Raw genomic sequence first — 16,247 nt, 5'->3', positions numbered from 1 at the left:
CGGTGTTCAGAGATTTTCGAGTATCTAGGATGAAACCTGAGGTGTTGGGGCAAGAGTTTGGCTTGCTTGAAGCTGAAGTCAAGTGGTTATTTCTCTCAGAGGATTGGGTTTTAATCGTGGAATATCCAAGGAGATTTTCCACAAGCTCATCACCAAATCTGCGTATAACATACACAATTGTCTAAGTTATGATTAGAGCCATGACATAAAAAACAAGATAGTACGCTCATTTAATAACCATTTTAGTTTTTAATTTCAAGTATAATATAATAAGAGTGAGATTTGGTTACCTAAATTATCCGTCATTGAGTTGATCCGAGACCATTGAATGATGAACAGCTGCCATAACCTTATCCCAGTGCAGCGGCTTTAGCTTCGTTTGCCCGCCACCGATTGCTTTTAAGCCCTCCTCCCCGGTTGAAGCCTCTTCCCTACTCTTGTTGCTTGCTCTGCCTTTAGGCAGAGTCGGCGGTTTAAGTGACAAAGCCGAACCACCTGCCTTAGGAGGCAAAGGAGGCAGTAGAGGATTCTTTTTTACCACAATAGGTGGCGGCGGTGGTGGTAGTGGTGGTGGTGATGGTGATGGTGGAGGTGGTGGCAGCGCAGATTAGCTGGGGTGGTGGAGGAGGCTGTGATTCTAGAGCATGCTTTTCCAACACTATAGGTGAAATTGTTCTTCGAGATCTTGGAGGATGTAGAGAAAATGGTTTTTTACCAACTGATTATGTTGATCAAATCAGACGGCGTAGAATCGACCTTTTTTTATTCTTCATAACTAGGGTTAAACATAATCTTTAGAGAAATTGTATCAATTTGTCCAGCTTCCAATTTCCTCAAGTTACAACCACCCCATTTTCACTAACAATCAACCCCCTCACATTCCCACCACATTGCCTAAACTCCTCGCGATTCATCTCAACTTCTTTGCGGCGAAAACTCCCATTTTCCTTGCCTTTTGTGCTGCGGCGAGCAACGAGGAATCTGTAGAGGAAGAACAAGATTCCAGCAATAGCAAGCGTGGCTACAGCTACAGCTGCTGCTGCAATTGTCTCGGTAAGTACTGTTCCATTGGACTGTGGCATCGCCAGGGTTACAAACCGGAGAAACCACAAGAGAATAATCCGGAAAACAACTTCTCAGAAAAGTAGTTGGGTGACAAGTGCTTTTGTAAAAGAATAGATTACGCCAAATCCAAGGAACTGGAGATGTTGGTGGGATTTTTTCAATTCCATGTATGGAATATGGATGCTTTAAATTTGGACTCTGTGCAGAATTCTACTCCCAGCTGATGAATTTAAAAGTTTGTTGACATCATAAATAGAAAGAGTTTCGAAATTTTAATAAAAATAAAAGCCGATGAACACTAAAACGTCAAAAGATGAGCACTAGATGATAGTTTATATAAAGTTTCTTGTCGCTTTGGTATTTTTATCGTTGTGTGGTAAGTGACTTATAAATCAAGTAACTAAGAGTATTGATTTTTGCATCTGAGATTTTTTTTTTCTTTCCCAATTTCATTGTTGGTATTTTTATCATTGCCATATTGCTTCAACAAATCAAAAGCTCTTGAGCTCACCATAGATGTATGGATTTAGAGCTTGCAGTCGAAGTATATATGATCTGCATCTTTAGCATTTGAAATAAGAGTGCTACGGCATGTGCATGAGCGACTGTAAGTTGTTAATGCAAGGTGAGTCCCACAACACATAATCAATGAGCCAACATACTCAAAATGCATTCAAGGTTTACTCTCATAACAGATCAATGGTCCATCAATTGTGGAGCTAAAAATTTATACAAGAATGGGATAATATTTTCCTTTTGTTATCAAAGCATGGAGTGTAAAATAAGTTTATACAGGAAGCCTATAGTTGGCTCCGCCCTTGCGGTCCACAATTACGAATGCACAAATAACCCACTTTGCAAAGTCTCATAATCACATGCAAATACTTGAGCGACTGATACTAGCATACTCTCGTAACAAACGCTTGACCTCATGTTCAAAAAGTAGTAAGCCTTCATGGACATGGAAATCTACTGAACCGCGTGACCGTGTCCTCTGTGGACCTGAAAAAGGAAAGAAGGAAAGCATCGAAGAAACCTCATAGGTGGAATCTTATATATGAATTGGGTCCCTTTTAATCAGTGAGGCTAATGATTCAAGGGGTCTGCATCTCTCCACATGTTTACTTCAAACCTTTCCATCCTGACCCCATTGACAAAATATTTGGCACCAAAGTAGGGTTTCTGGAAGCAGCGTGCATAAACACACCACGTGAAGTTATTCCATTGTTCCAACACACCAAAGGGGAAAAATGACACAAAATCGGATACTGAATCATTTTGAATGATTGTACACCATTAGTTGGTCTAGAACCACGTTTCCCTTTAGTTATAGAAGATTGTTCGATTCACATGAATACAAGAACGATATATAATGAGTTTGATATTAAATTTTCAGATAATTTATCGGCACTTGGTATAGTTGTAGAATAGCGTTAGTATTCACATAGATGCAGAACAAAACATTAAGTTTGATATTAAAATTATCAGTCATTCTATTGGTATCCAATTTTAATTATGTTGTAGAATATTATTGAATTTATACAGATGTAAGGATGATATATATATATATATATATAGTGAGTGCAATATTAAGTTAAATCGATCATAAAATTATCTTTGTAAATATCACATCGTATGTAAATATACCACACCAAAGAAATAAAGAATATTGAGACAACATAATATTCCCCCTCATATGCTTGGGATTTTCTTTGAATGTATTGAGATTTACATATGCAAAATCAACAGAGTTCGAAGCAAAAAGACATTTTAATCCAAGACTTTCATGCATGTCTGCTCTTTCCCCCCTTCTTTTTCCTGGTCCAAGTGAAAGTTTGGTGCTGGTATTTACATATGGCAGTGGAAGAAAATTAACATAACACACAGGCAACAGGAATTTCTCTATCATACAAAATGGGGGACGGTGTGTGTCAAAAGTGAAGTTCCAAAAACCCTGATGGCAAAGACATAATCAATCCATCGTGTGCAATCTCGGTCTCTTTGATGACGAACATGGCAAAGGCGATGATGGCGACAAAGGTGGCAGCTGAGACGATGCTAGATTGCAAGCGAACGGTTGCGAAAGCTGCGGTAAAGGGGAGGGAGTTGATGATGCATTGTAGTCAACTGAAAATGTTCTTTTGTGATTTTTTTTCTCTTCAGTTTCTTTTCTTTCTCCTCCTCCCATCATGAAGTTTTTCAACCGGTTCACGTCGGAAAGCTTCACCGGCTTCACTATATAGTCCTCAGCTCCTTCCTCTAAGCATCTGTAAAACAAAGTTGTAAGAAATTGATCAGTCAAAGAATATACTAAAACACATTAAGCACCAAAAGAGAGATTATAACTCATGATTGTCCCAAAACTTAGTTTAACAAGAGACGTTCCGGCAACTATGGGATGCCACTATGGTGTCCTGAACTAATAGTACAACAACATGTGAAAAAGTAAAAACACATGACACTGTATCATCTGTCCGGGACGTTCCGCTGACATGTTAATAGTTGAATCTAATATGCATTTATATAGGAAATGTTGGGTAGGGCAAGGCAATCATGCCCATAAAATCTTCACATGGCAGATTTTGCCCATTAGGCTCCATGAAGGGCCACATGAATTGAGCCATATAACATGGGAGCTTTTATTAATTAAAACTAACATTTGCCTACACACTATGTGTGTATAAACACATTTTTTTAGAAAATGAGAAGGAGAAAGAGGGGGAGAGAACGTGAAGGAAGTGGAAGGTTTTTGTTTTAGATTTTTTTTTATTTTATTTTAATATTAAAGATATTTTAACATTGTAAGTAAGACTTCAATAAAAAACAGTAAAATTTAAACATAAAATTACATTATTGTCCATCATTTTTTTTTATGTGATAAGAAGATTAATTTGTATTTTTACCCAAAGAAGATTTTATTAATTAGTAGAGTTATGATTAATACCTGGAAAATATTAAACAATAAAAGAAAATATAATAATAATTGTTATTGTTAATGTAATTGAACCAACCATGTGAAGACTATTTTATAAGATTAGGTTGATCCCCAAAAGATTCTTGAGGAAAATGACATCACATTATTTGATGGCATTCTCATGTGGTGCCTAACATATTTTTCATAATTTAGGATAAACACCAATCTTTTTTTCCTATTATTTAAAATTTGGTCCATTTTTTTAAGAATTTTCATATCAGGTCTGCAGATCATGAAGATCAGAAACCAGAATAATCCATACTGATCTGACAAAAAGATAAAAACAATGGTGTAACATCAAAATCTCAACCGAAATTAATTACCAAATTTCCTAGGTTATAAGTCTAATTCACAATTTAATCATTCTGGCTTATGATTTAAAACAAATCAAGTAAAAGTGCGAACCCAAGCCAAAAAAGCTCTCCGCTTTGCAACGACCGGGGAACGTCATCCTTAGTCCGAAAAATTTTAAATTTAAACTAAAGTATTAGTAAAACATAAATAGACATTCTTAGTCCGAAAATATACCTATCAATTTGAGTCAGGATGTTCTCCGATGACATGATCACCACCGGAACTTTTCGAAAAGCCGATGATTCCTGTTCATATGCAAATCAAAAAATTAATCTCCAAGTAACAGCCATGATATACTCAGAATTCAATTGTAAATCATCTACTTTACTCCTTAATCGTGATTAAAACAAGATTAAAGGGCGCTAACCTTGATTTTCTTTAGCAGTTCATATCCTGTCATCCCTGGCATTGAGTAGTCCGTTATGATCAAATTCACCTTCATGTTCTGCAACCACAAAAAGACGTTTCATTTTCCGTTGGGCAACTGAGAAAATGTCAATCTTTTTCCACCATTTTCTCGGAAACCAAACAGATTCAAGGCAAAAGTTTTCTTACATCAAACCCAACCGAGCTCTTCTCTCCATCCAAGCCCAGATATTGCAGCGCTCTCGTCCCACTGTCAACAGCCGTCACTGCAAAAACAAATATCAACTCAGTTCATAAACCTACCAATCAAAAAAGATTTCCAAGAAAAAAAAAAAAAATCAAAGACTAATCCGGGGTGCACGCGTACCTTTGCAGGATGATATCTTGAGCAGGCGTTCAATGACCTTCCGGTCCACGTGGCTGTCATCCACAGCAAGAACATGCAGCTCGCCGGAACCCATCTGCGAATCACCGGAAAGATCAAAACTTTCGGTCAGATTCCGCCTGAGAATCTCGCCTGCCGTCGCCATTGAGCTTCTGAGCGGTTCAGGTGAAAATGGTCCGCGTGGAAACAGCGAAAAACACAGTGGAGATGAAGAAGATGTATGAAGAGTTTGTTGTGGCGGGTGAGAGGAAGGTGTGTGATATGTTACTGTGGGGGGAGAAGGCGTCCGAAATGGAAAATTAGAAAGAGAGGTGGGTGGGTTATGCTTTAAATAGGTAAAAGGCTAAAGCTGAGATTCTGAGGATCCGATATATCTATATGAGATTTTGTTTTCTCTTTGCAAATCTAGCAGAGAGGATCATACCGCCCCACTTGTCTATTGTCCTGTCAATCCTTATTTATTGTATATTTACTCGAGTTTAATGGATGACTTTTCTTAGTGTGGCCAGATTGTTTTTATTCGTCGACGTTTATAACACGAGTAAACAACATAATATAACACGAATAAGCGACGTGTTATATCAAGAATACATGCAAACCAATATTAATTTACACGATATAAGAATTGAATTATGGTGCAAAGGATACGAGTACATTGTCCTGATCCTCATTTTTTTACATCATGGTCGAAGTGTCCTAAATTTACGTGATCCGTGTTAGTGAAATTAGCAATAAACAATGCGTGTTTATTCAAGTGGTAATCTTCATGTACTCAAATTCGAGTTTCTAACCCTGTAATTTAAAATAATTTGACGCGGCACAAGTGCAACAACATGTGGGTAGCCTTGGTTTTGCTTGTGTGGTCGTAAAAATTCTAATCCGAGTGCTGGACATAAGATTTTTTTTCCAATCTATCTTTGAAGGACTGTAACTCATATATAAAAAATAAATCTATTGACTCGACCGACTAACCTTAATCTATGTATAAATGTACGTCAATGAAATAAAATATAGGATTGATAAATAGATTAATAATAATAAATGTTCCAAAGCAAAATTACTTATGAAAATGGCCACCGTCAAAGAAAATGTATAACGTTAACTTTGATTTGGAAGATCTGTATTTAGATTTGTGGGGTTGCAGTGGAAAGGTGTAGTCTTTTGACTTGGTTGAAGTTTCTCGGTTTCAGATTTAAATATTTCTGTTACAATCCAGTGTGCTGAATCCAACGGTCAAAACCTTAGCCAAAATGGGACCCAGTGGATTCAGACCCATGGACCCATCCATGCCTAGTGGCATATGGACAATAAACATTGTGATTACTTGTTTTGTAGCTGAAATTTCAAAGCAACTTGGTCCATGGCAAATCTTTCTATAGTGCTTGTGCTATATTTTATTTTCCATCAAATTTTCTTACAAAATCTTGAGAATCTACCGATGAGCTGCTTTCTCAATATTTTCAAACTCCTTGTTATATATGTTTTTTAAGGGACAAGCAGGTGACTTCGTCATGAGAGTCGATCGTTTCGAGAGTGACAAGTGACAAGAATCAAATTCATGACGTGCTGTGTGGAATACGGATATTGAATTCGTCCCTAACTAATGAGACACTCCGTAATGATTCCTTGTTATATATGTTAATATATCATCGTATGTAAGAATGTTTAAGATGAATAGATAATAGAAAAATATAATGTTTGAGATGAATAGTGCGAGTATATCACATTGACGGTTAGGCCATAATCACAAAGGGATAAATGACTCAAAACGCTATTAGAGAAAATGATTTTAGTTTCAAAAGCATTTGGAATGCTTTTTGTAAGAAGCAATTCAAGTGTTTTTTCAGGATTCACGTGCATCTAACTAATAATTGGTTTCAAAAATATTTTCACTAATGCTTGAAAACTTTGTAGCCAACCACCTGATGTCATCAATAATGGCAAGAAGGTTCCAAGGGACAACACATCAACCTTGGATAGCATGAATTGTAAGCCAAGATTATGGTTAGGTGATCCAATAATATCCGTCAGGTAATGGCTCGTTTGAGATTTGTTTTTTTTTTTTTTTAAATGACTCAAAACACTTTTAAAAAAAAAAAAAATTGGTTTCAAGAAGCACTTTAAGTGTTTTTCAAGATTTACATTCTAAAAATATCTTCACTAAAAGCCTTTCAACTATTTAACAACGCTTTCCAAACAAACCCTAAGTATAGCTAACCTAAATCTGTCAAACAAGTTTGAGTTATCTCCTCAATATCTTGAATGGATATGACAATGCTCTTAAATCAATCAATTCCAAAAGATATAAGATGCCATACAGTTCAACTTTTTTTCATTCCAGCACATTTTTCCAACTCTCTCATGTGAGAAAATGTTTGGTACGGCAATCTAATCACGCAATATATCAAGTACTTTTGAAAAGAATGAAACCCGTGATTTGGAGATTCTACCCACGCAAAGCTTTACGAGATCAGTATTTTATATATACAGGTCCTTTAAGGAAGGGATCCTCATTTAAAAAAAAAAAAAAAAAAAAAAAAAGAAAGACACATTCTTGATCGTTGGATTTGGTTTTAATGAAATTCTATGTTTGAAATTAAATCATAGGCTACTAATCTGAACCACAAAATTTCATTAAAGTTAAATCTAATGTTCAAAAAAGTGTCCCTATTTAAAAAAAAAAAAAATGGAAATCCTCCTTTAAATTCTTGCTTTATACATATGCAATTCTCAAATGAGCCATTACTTTGGCGGATATTATTGGATCATCTAACCATGGTCTTGGCTTGCAATTCATGCTATCCATGGTCGATGTGTTGTGCCTTGGAATCTTCTTGCCATTATTGATGACATCAGATGATTGGCTATAAAGTTTTCAAGCATCAAATGGAATCATATTTTTTCAAGAGACGAATTTTGCTACTCACCAGTGCCTTATTGTTTCAGGCACTCATATTTGAGAGTTTTATATTCCAAATTTTGCTCGGAATGCTTCTCTTTAATTGTATGGAGGTTTAACAAAACACTCCCAATAATATTCATTTTTAACGAAAAACTAAATTTATACATTTTTCTAGTACTATTCACTATACTTTTAAAAAAGAATTTTTATTAAATTTTTTTTTTTTTTTTTTACTTTTCGTTACTTTTTTAAAAAATAAAAAAGCATAAAAGAAGATATGCCTTTGCAGTTCTGGGTAAATTTGCCGATAAATAAGATAGTCATCCATTAAAATATTGGATTAAGCACCTGTGTTTCTCGAGGAGGATCATATTGATTGTTCTTTATTATAATCTTCTGTGTTTTTTTTTTCCTTTTTAATTCATGAAAGTTTGAACTTTTACGACTAATGCTGCACTCTGCTTTTTTGTTTCTTTTCATAATTTAAAAGCGAGTTTGGTATCCTGTAGTGCTTAAAGATACTTTGTCAGAAAAGAAGGCATATTTTACTTGGACTCAAAACAGCTCCCAAGTTCATTGGTGCTTGCAATGGATATGCATAAGGGAAAGGAGCCTATTAACTAATAGAGTAAATTGGTGTATTGTTTTCTTAGTAAAACGATTGCGTTAGGATGTTAAATAGTTAGTTATTAAATAGAGGGAATTAAATTTACACTAGAGTGTATAGACATTGATTTTTGTCACTGAATATTGATCTATGATTTAATTGTAGTGTCAATCTCTAAATTATTAATTTTAATAATTTCAATTTAACAAAATGTTCAACATTGGTCACCAGGACTAGGACCAACCTCGTGAGATGGCATGAATAACCAATGCTCTATTACGTCGAATTCATATATTTATTCTAATAGATTTTTAATTAAGCGGCTAAAGTTACAATTCAATCATAGGTCAATGATAAACACTCCATTAAAATGTAACCATATAAAAATTATCACTACGAAATAAATTCAGCAATTGAACTGAACATTGTAAGTAAATTCAATGGTAGTAAAATTGTAAACTTTATCACTATTAGATAGGCAAATATTTACCTAATATAAACCGATTGACTAATTTATATTGTGTCAATCGATCAACCATTCTCATTCCCGCTTGAAACTTTCAAATGTGTCACAAAAGGAAAAACCCAAATCCCTTCAGAAGATACATATTCTCAACAAAAGTAAAAGACAAGAAAGAAACGTTGTTCATCATCATCATAATTTCAGTCTGCAAATCTGAGACACAACCAAACCCTCTGATCTCCCACTCAAAAGCTTCCATATATATATATATATATATATATATATATATATATATATCTATATATATATATTTTACAGTTTTGACCAAAATCTCGAGAAAATTGAGTCAAATAATAAATTACATTTTGGATCGACCCAACTTTATAAATTAAATTTGATTTTCTTTTGGGTATTTTGATGGGAAATTGAAGGATTCGATGACGTTCAATCCATATCGCAGAGTCCCACACCGGCGGCATCAAATATGGGAAGAAATCTATGCCCAAGGGTCACTGACCCCAAATATGTATAGATATATTTATATATATTTGGTAGGGACACGGTATCTTTTGGGTGATCGATGTGGGGCCCACTTTTTCTTGCAGAGGAAATATATAGAGAAAGATTGATTATATCTGTCTGTCTTTCCATGATCTCTTTGACCAACCTCCCTCAGCATGAACAGTCAAATCTTAAATTAATAATAGAAAATTTTAACGGAAAATTATCGGTATTGTTTATTTTAATGAAAAATCATACTTTTACATTAAAAAATTAATTCTGGTAATATTCATTTTATCCTTTATTTTGTCCTTATAGTTAAAATTCAAAATTTTCAAGTATTTTTCATTAGTTTTCCTTTAGTAATACTCTACCTAAAAAAATTAATAATAATAATAGACAAGGATTGTCTGTCCTCTCAGTTCTGGTGTCCTCCTGTAAGTCACGTCAACATTTTATATTAGTATTCATTTTTGTCTTATTATCTCTATAAAAATATAATTTTATATTACTATTTTTTTTTATCTTATTATCTCTATAAAAAAAATAATATAAAATATTAACCTGATTTAATCGTGATCACATAAAACAATAAGGTACCAAAAGTGAGAATTCAGAGAATCCTTATCCAATAATAATACTCTGTTTTATGTTTTATAAAATAAAATAAGTAAATAATAATATATGGCTTGAATAATCTGATTTAATAGTGATTTGGCAAGCACTGTGGTGGGCTTTGGAATTTGAGCAGTTCTTTTTTTTTTTTTTTTAAATAACAACCGACGGTAAGTTATAGTTATTCATCCTTTTTAAGAGTCACAAGCATATTTTAACCTCTCATTCATCACAAATCTGATTCTCGGGCTTTGGAATTTGAGCAGTTGATGGACCTTGATTCTTGCAGCCGGTCGATTTTGGATTCACAGTCACAGCTGTTGGAACAGAGTCATCATCTACAATCCCTCTTACTGTTTATATTTGTGCTTTTCAAAAACGATGCAGCAGATATCTAGAAAGATACCAACACTGTTGTCATATTTAAACAAGGATAAGGATTGTTTGCCTTCCACTTTCAATGTCTTCTCGTGCTCTCTTATTTTGTATAATTACGGTTAAGCCATGTTAATATATTATATTATTTTTTTTATAGAAATAATAAGATAAAAATAAATAGTAATATAAAATGCTGACGTGACTTAACCATGACTATACAAACAAGAAGACACAGAAAGATACCGGAAGTGGCAGAACATACAATCCTTGTTCTTTAAACAAAACCTAAAAACTATTAAGGCTATGTTGGAGTGGGGATTTTGGATAGGGATTCTCTTCCTCTGTTTTTTTCTTTACCTTTTCTTTTTTTCTATTTGAACGTTCATAATTTTATCCTTTTAGACAAAAAAAGAAGAAGAAAATAAAGAAAATGTGAGATAAGGAGAGGGAAAAATAGAGGGAAGAGAATCTCCGTCTCGAAATTTTTCAAGATCTAAAGGATTGATGCCAAGTAACTAAAAAATAGATCATAAGACGTTATATAGAGTGGATTAAGAAAGCTTTTTGTGAGCATTACAAAAACATGACAGAGAGATTAACAAATCCCTCTCACATGTCTTTCTAATGCTCACACTATATTTTATAGGCTAATTAGTCAAAATGGTTCCTAAGATTTCCATAATACATCACTTTGGTCCCTAATATTGAAAATCAATAGAAATGGTCCCAAAGATTGTCCACCATCCATCATTTTGGTCATTATGTTAAAAACTTCGTTAAGTTAAGTGTCCCGGAGCTCTTGGCCTGAAGTTTAGGCAATTTTTAAAGCTTCGTAACTCAATTGTTTTTTAACCAAATTTGACCCATAATATATCGAAATGAAAATAGGAAAGTGTAGAATAAGATTATACCTATTTGGAAGCCCAATGATTGCTTGAGATGGCTGGAAAATAGTCTCAAAGTTAACTGGTCCGTGGGAAAACTGGAAAACTCGCCTGAAACTGGGTAAATTTTAAACGTTCATAACTTCTTCAATACTCAACAAAATCGAGTGATTCAAAAACTAAAATCATACTTCTTGACGAGACGAAGAGAATGGTACCTTTTTAGATGGCTAAATCATTGTGGTTTTGCCATAAAACTGCTCGAAAATGAGTTAGCCAATTTCGAGCAATTTTCTGGTCAAATCATGGCGAGTTAGTCGTCAAGAAAGGTACCATTCTCTTATTCTCTTTGATAAGTACGATTTTCATTTTGGAATCAGTCGATTTTGTTGAGTTTTGAAGAAGTTATGAACGTTTAAAATTTACCCAGTTTCCGATGAGTTTTCCAGTTTTCCCGCAGACCAATCAACTTTGAGGCTATTTTTCGGACATCTCTGGCAACCATTGGACTTCCAAATAGGATAATCTTGTTCTACACTTTCCTATCTTCATTTTGATATATTATGGGTCGAATTTGGTTAAGAAACGATTGAATTACGAAACTTTGAAAATTGCCCAAACTTCTGGCCAATAACTTCGGAACACTTAATGGAGTTTTTAACAAAATAACCAAAATGATGGATGGTGGATAATCTCAGGGACTATTTCTATTGATTTTTAATCTTAGGGACGTGATGTGTTATGCAAATCTCAGAAACCATTTTGGCTATTTAGCTTATTTTATATTTTGTGGCCCGTTCCTTGCAACACCCTCGTCCAAACATAGCCTAAAAGAATTAACCCACGTAAATCACAATGCACGATAAATAAGGTGCTCACAACAACAAGATGCTCAAGTAATAGGAAGGGGACACTGAAAAATATAGTGTATTAACATGTGTTTCGGATACACAAAAAAAGCTCTCCAAGCAATATTGTTATGATAGATTAGTAAAACAAGACACATCAACATTACACGTAATTTGTGAGGAGCCCAAAAGCCAAACTTTGCTTCAGCTAGGGAGAATTTGTTTAGTGTGCCGGAACACAATTCGGTATATTAAGTGTAATAATATAATTGTTGAAAAGTTGAAAAATAAAATTCCAACCAATTACATTATGCCACTTAATGTACAAGACGGTATTTCCGGTACATTAAAAAAATCTCCCTCAAATGGGTTCGAGAAGTCAGCCTAGCGACATTTTTCAGTCGCAAAAAGAAAGGCTAGAAAGCCCAAACTCTTAGGAAAACTAGGCCCGTTAATACAACAAGCACAAAGCACAGATATAACACAAGGGCCCTAAACCGTTGCGCAAACCGGCGTTAAGCGACGTCGTTTGGTTTGAACAGGCAAAAGAAATCAGCGCCCCGAACCGTCGCACCAGCAAGCGTTGCAAAAATGGAGGAGGAAAAAGCAGCGGCGTACTACGACGAGCTGACTCGGCGCGGCGAAGGAGCCGCCCGATTCAAACAAGGCCTCGGCTTTTCTTCCGCAAACTCGGATTCCGAAAATACCCCTGTGCGCGGCTCAGCGCTGGCGTATTCCACCTCGTCCTCCTTCCTCAGTAAGTTCGTCAAGGCGTCCAGCCCGAAGAAAGAGTCGGAGCTCCGAAATCAGGCCCAAATCGAGTCCATACAGAACAAGCTCAAGAGGAAGAGGCCCGACGCGGCGGAGGAAAGAGAAGAGAAACAACCGGCTAGGGTTTCGCAGAGAGAGAATAAGCATTCGAGGAAGCGGAGCAGGAGCAGGAGCACAGAGAGGCATTCGAGGCGGAGAAGTAGGAGCAGAGAGAGATATAGAGAAAGAGATAGGGATAGAGAGAAAAGGAAGAGGAGGAGTAGGTCCGGGAGCGATTCCGATGGAGGTAGACGACGGAGAGGGAGGAGCCGGAGTCGGTCGCCTCGGGATCGGAGAAAGGAGCGGCGGAGGAGTCCGAGCTCGTCGCCGAGGGAGAGGGGTTTGGAGAGGACCAAAGGTAAATCCGGGAAGGAGAGGAAAGGCGGCGGTGCTGATTATTCCAAGCTGATTGAGGGCTATGATAAGATGGTATGATTAGTTTGGTGATTGAAATTTGTCAGTAATCAAGCTCAAGTCTAATGGAACACTGATTTCTTAAGATGTTTACTAATTTACTTGTGAAATTCTTTATAAGATTGCTAATTACGCGTTATTTTGGATTTCGATTCTCAAGAACGATTAACAAGCTGTTCTTTTGATATGATCAGTCAGCGGCCGAGAGAGTGAAGGCGAAGATGAAGGTTCAACTGGCCGAAACTTGTGAGCTATCTGATGTTATAGTGCATTATAATCCTGTGTTATTGTTAATTAATCTCTAAGATATGGGTTTGCTTGGAGCTGTGCATTATAACATTGTGTGTTCTTAAATGTAGCTGAGAAGGATATGGCGAAAGGGATGGGCTCAGGTTGGGAAAGATTCGAGTTCAACAAAGATGCACCACTTGATGATGAAGAAGTTGAAGGTTAAACATCTATAACCACCACTGTATTTTATAAAGTGAAGATTGAATTTGTCGCTTTGCATTACTTCTGTTTTCTCAATCAGTTGGACAATCGTCTTTATGTTCATATTTTGGTGAGAAAACCTGGATATGTTTGCAGCCATAAATGCCGCTACATCTTCTAACTCGGCTGTACTTGTAACAAGAGATTATCGTTTTAGGCTAACACTCCGATTGCTCTATAGCCTTACGAAGTAATTTAGTTTTTTATATATGGCATAGTAATTATTATCCAAGATCAGAAATCTAGAGCATTGGATCAATCAGTCATCATAGGTTAGATTCAGAAAGAAAGTTGTGATTATGTTGCTCATCGTTGACATGAGAATTAATAATCCTGCCACACTGATTTATGTAGCTTTTAAGTTGTAATTGGCATATATCTTGGCCGTCTGATTAGAGCAAAGTGAGCTGATTGTGCATGTTTACCTTTTTGTGTAGCTGCTGATGATGATGCAGCACTGGTTAAGCACATTGGCCAAAGCTTCCGGTTTTCTGCAGTTGAGGTATGTCTATCTGCGATCTTCCTGCTATTTACGCATTTGAGTTCCAGTTCTGGCTTGTTAAAGATGACGAAAGTTCCGTGGTTTCTGACGTTACTCATTCAACTGTCACCGTGTAGACAAAAAGGGAGGAGCAGCTCAGATCTGCTCATGACGAGGCTATGTTTGGTGCATCAGATGATCGACCGACCATTGTGATGGATAGTGAAATTGAGGAAGAGAACGACACAAAGGATAGCAAAGAAAGTGAGCCTACAACTACAGTCCTCTTGAGTGATACGGTAAGTTGAAGATTGCTTGTTGCTAAGCGACATTTTGCTGTGGGTTATTTTTCGGCCTGTACATTATATCTGAAACGATGCTGCCATTTCTGTAGGTACTTGCAAAGAAACAAGGTTCCTGGCGTGATCGTATACGTGACAAAAGGAATTAACATGATCTGAAGCCGTAGACAAGTTGAGGGTCTGGAATGGTGACCGAAGGGGGAGACATGTATTTTGGCATGGAACATTCTAATACTAGCACTTGGATTTTGATATGAAGTTACATGATGGAGTTGACAATGAAGAAGCTTCTGCATTGAAGTTCGAGGCCGTAGGAGCTTCCATTGTCGAATCATTTATCCTGAGTCATCCCTCTGTTCGAAAACAGCATTTCTGGAGTGTGTCCCCGAGCTCACGCTCCTTGATGAAAAGAGTTCGAGCATGTTGCGCTGTATTTTGGCCGAGGAAAACAGCGGCATTGTAGTTGTATGAGTAGGCCACTAGTTGTACTTGTATTGTACGTGTGTTCGTGTATAATGTTTTAGCATGTTCTAATACAAAATTTGATTGCGAGTTTAGAGACGTGTCTGTTGAAGAGCTGAGTTCTTATCCGACATTAGCCGCTAAACGAGATCAAAATCTTAATCACGATTATCCACGTAATAATCGTGATTGTGCTATAAAGGGTACATGTTAATTCAACTATCCTAGTTTGGTATCAAAAGAAAAATCCAATTGTACAAGTGGTAATATGGACGTATTCCAGTCAAGTAAACTTGATTAGTTTCGCTTTGTGAATGAGAAAAACTTGGAATTCAACCATACAAGTGATAATATAGACTTATTCAAGGCAAGTAAACTTGATTAGTTTTGCCCTTGTGAACGAGAAAAACTTGGAATCCAACTATACAAGTGATAATATGGACTTATTCAAGCCAAGTAAACCTGATTAATTCCACCTTGTGAACGAGAAAAACTTGAAATCGAACTATACAAGTGATAATATGGACTTATTCAAGCCAAGTAAACCTGATTAATTCCACCTTGTGAACGAGAAAAACTTGGAATCCAACTATACAAGTGATAATATGGACTTATTCAAGCCAAGTAAACCTGATTAATTCCACCTTGTGAACGAGAAAAACTTGAAATCGAACTATACAAGTGATAATATGGACTTATTCAAGTCAAGTAAACTTGATTAGCTAGGCCTTGTGAACAAGAAAAACTTGATGCAATTGTGCAATGATATGAACAACCTTAATGCAGATTCTTTAATTTCTTCTTTATGTTCAATTAATTAAGGGTTGTGTTATCCACCCCACTCATTTTTACATCTCATACACCCCTGTTAATTTTTTTCGACGGCTGAAAATTAAAATTGTGTGTGAAAGAAGAATGGGAGCGTAACCACTAATTAAAAACTA

General features: G+C 36.0%; 2 protein-coding genes across 2 annotated transcripts; one reads left to right on the top strand and one right to left on the bottom strand.

The window, feature by feature from the left end:
• Nucleotides 1–2,750: 2,750 nt before the first annotated feature.
• Nucleotides 2,751–5,455, bottom strand: LOC137710743 (two-component response regulator ARR5-like). Its single transcript, XM_068449856.1, has 5 exons — nucleotides 5,127–5,455; nucleotides 4,949–5,025; nucleotides 4,761–4,838; nucleotides 4,568–4,638; nucleotides 2,751–3,332 (listed from the first exon to the last, which is right to left on the bottom strand). Exons 1-5 carry the CDS (start codon nucleotides 5,287–5,289, stop codon nucleotides 3,038–3,040), a joined length of 684 nt encoding a protein of 227 aa, XP_068305957.1. The 5' UTR covers nucleotides 5,290–5,455; the 3' UTR covers nucleotides 2,751–3,037.
• A 7,396-nt stretch (nucleotides 5,456–12,851) lies between these two features.
• Nucleotides 12,852–15,398, top strand: LOC137711564 (uncharacterized). Its single transcript, XM_068450816.1, has 6 exons — nucleotides 12,852–13,581; nucleotides 13,761–13,812; nucleotides 13,926–14,015; nucleotides 14,496–14,560; nucleotides 14,677–14,838; nucleotides 14,934–15,398. Exons 1-6 carry the CDS (start codon nucleotides 12,934–12,936, stop codon nucleotides 14,988–14,990), a joined length of 1,074 nt encoding a protein of 357 aa, XP_068306917.1. The 5' UTR covers nucleotides 12,852–12,933; the 3' UTR covers nucleotides 14,991–15,398.
• The last annotated feature ends 849 nt before the right edge of the window (nucleotides 15,399–16,247 follow it).

Source organism: Pyrus communis, chromosome 12 (genome assembly GCF_963583255.1).
Source record: "Pyrus communis chromosome 12, drPyrComm1.1, whole genome shotgun sequence".
Classification (NCBI taxonomy): Eukaryota; Viridiplantae; Streptophyta; class Magnoliopsida; order Rosales; family Rosaceae; genus Pyrus; species Pyrus communis.
Note: the sequence above shows the minus strand (reverse complement) of the source record. Positions and strands in the feature narration are given on the sequence as shown.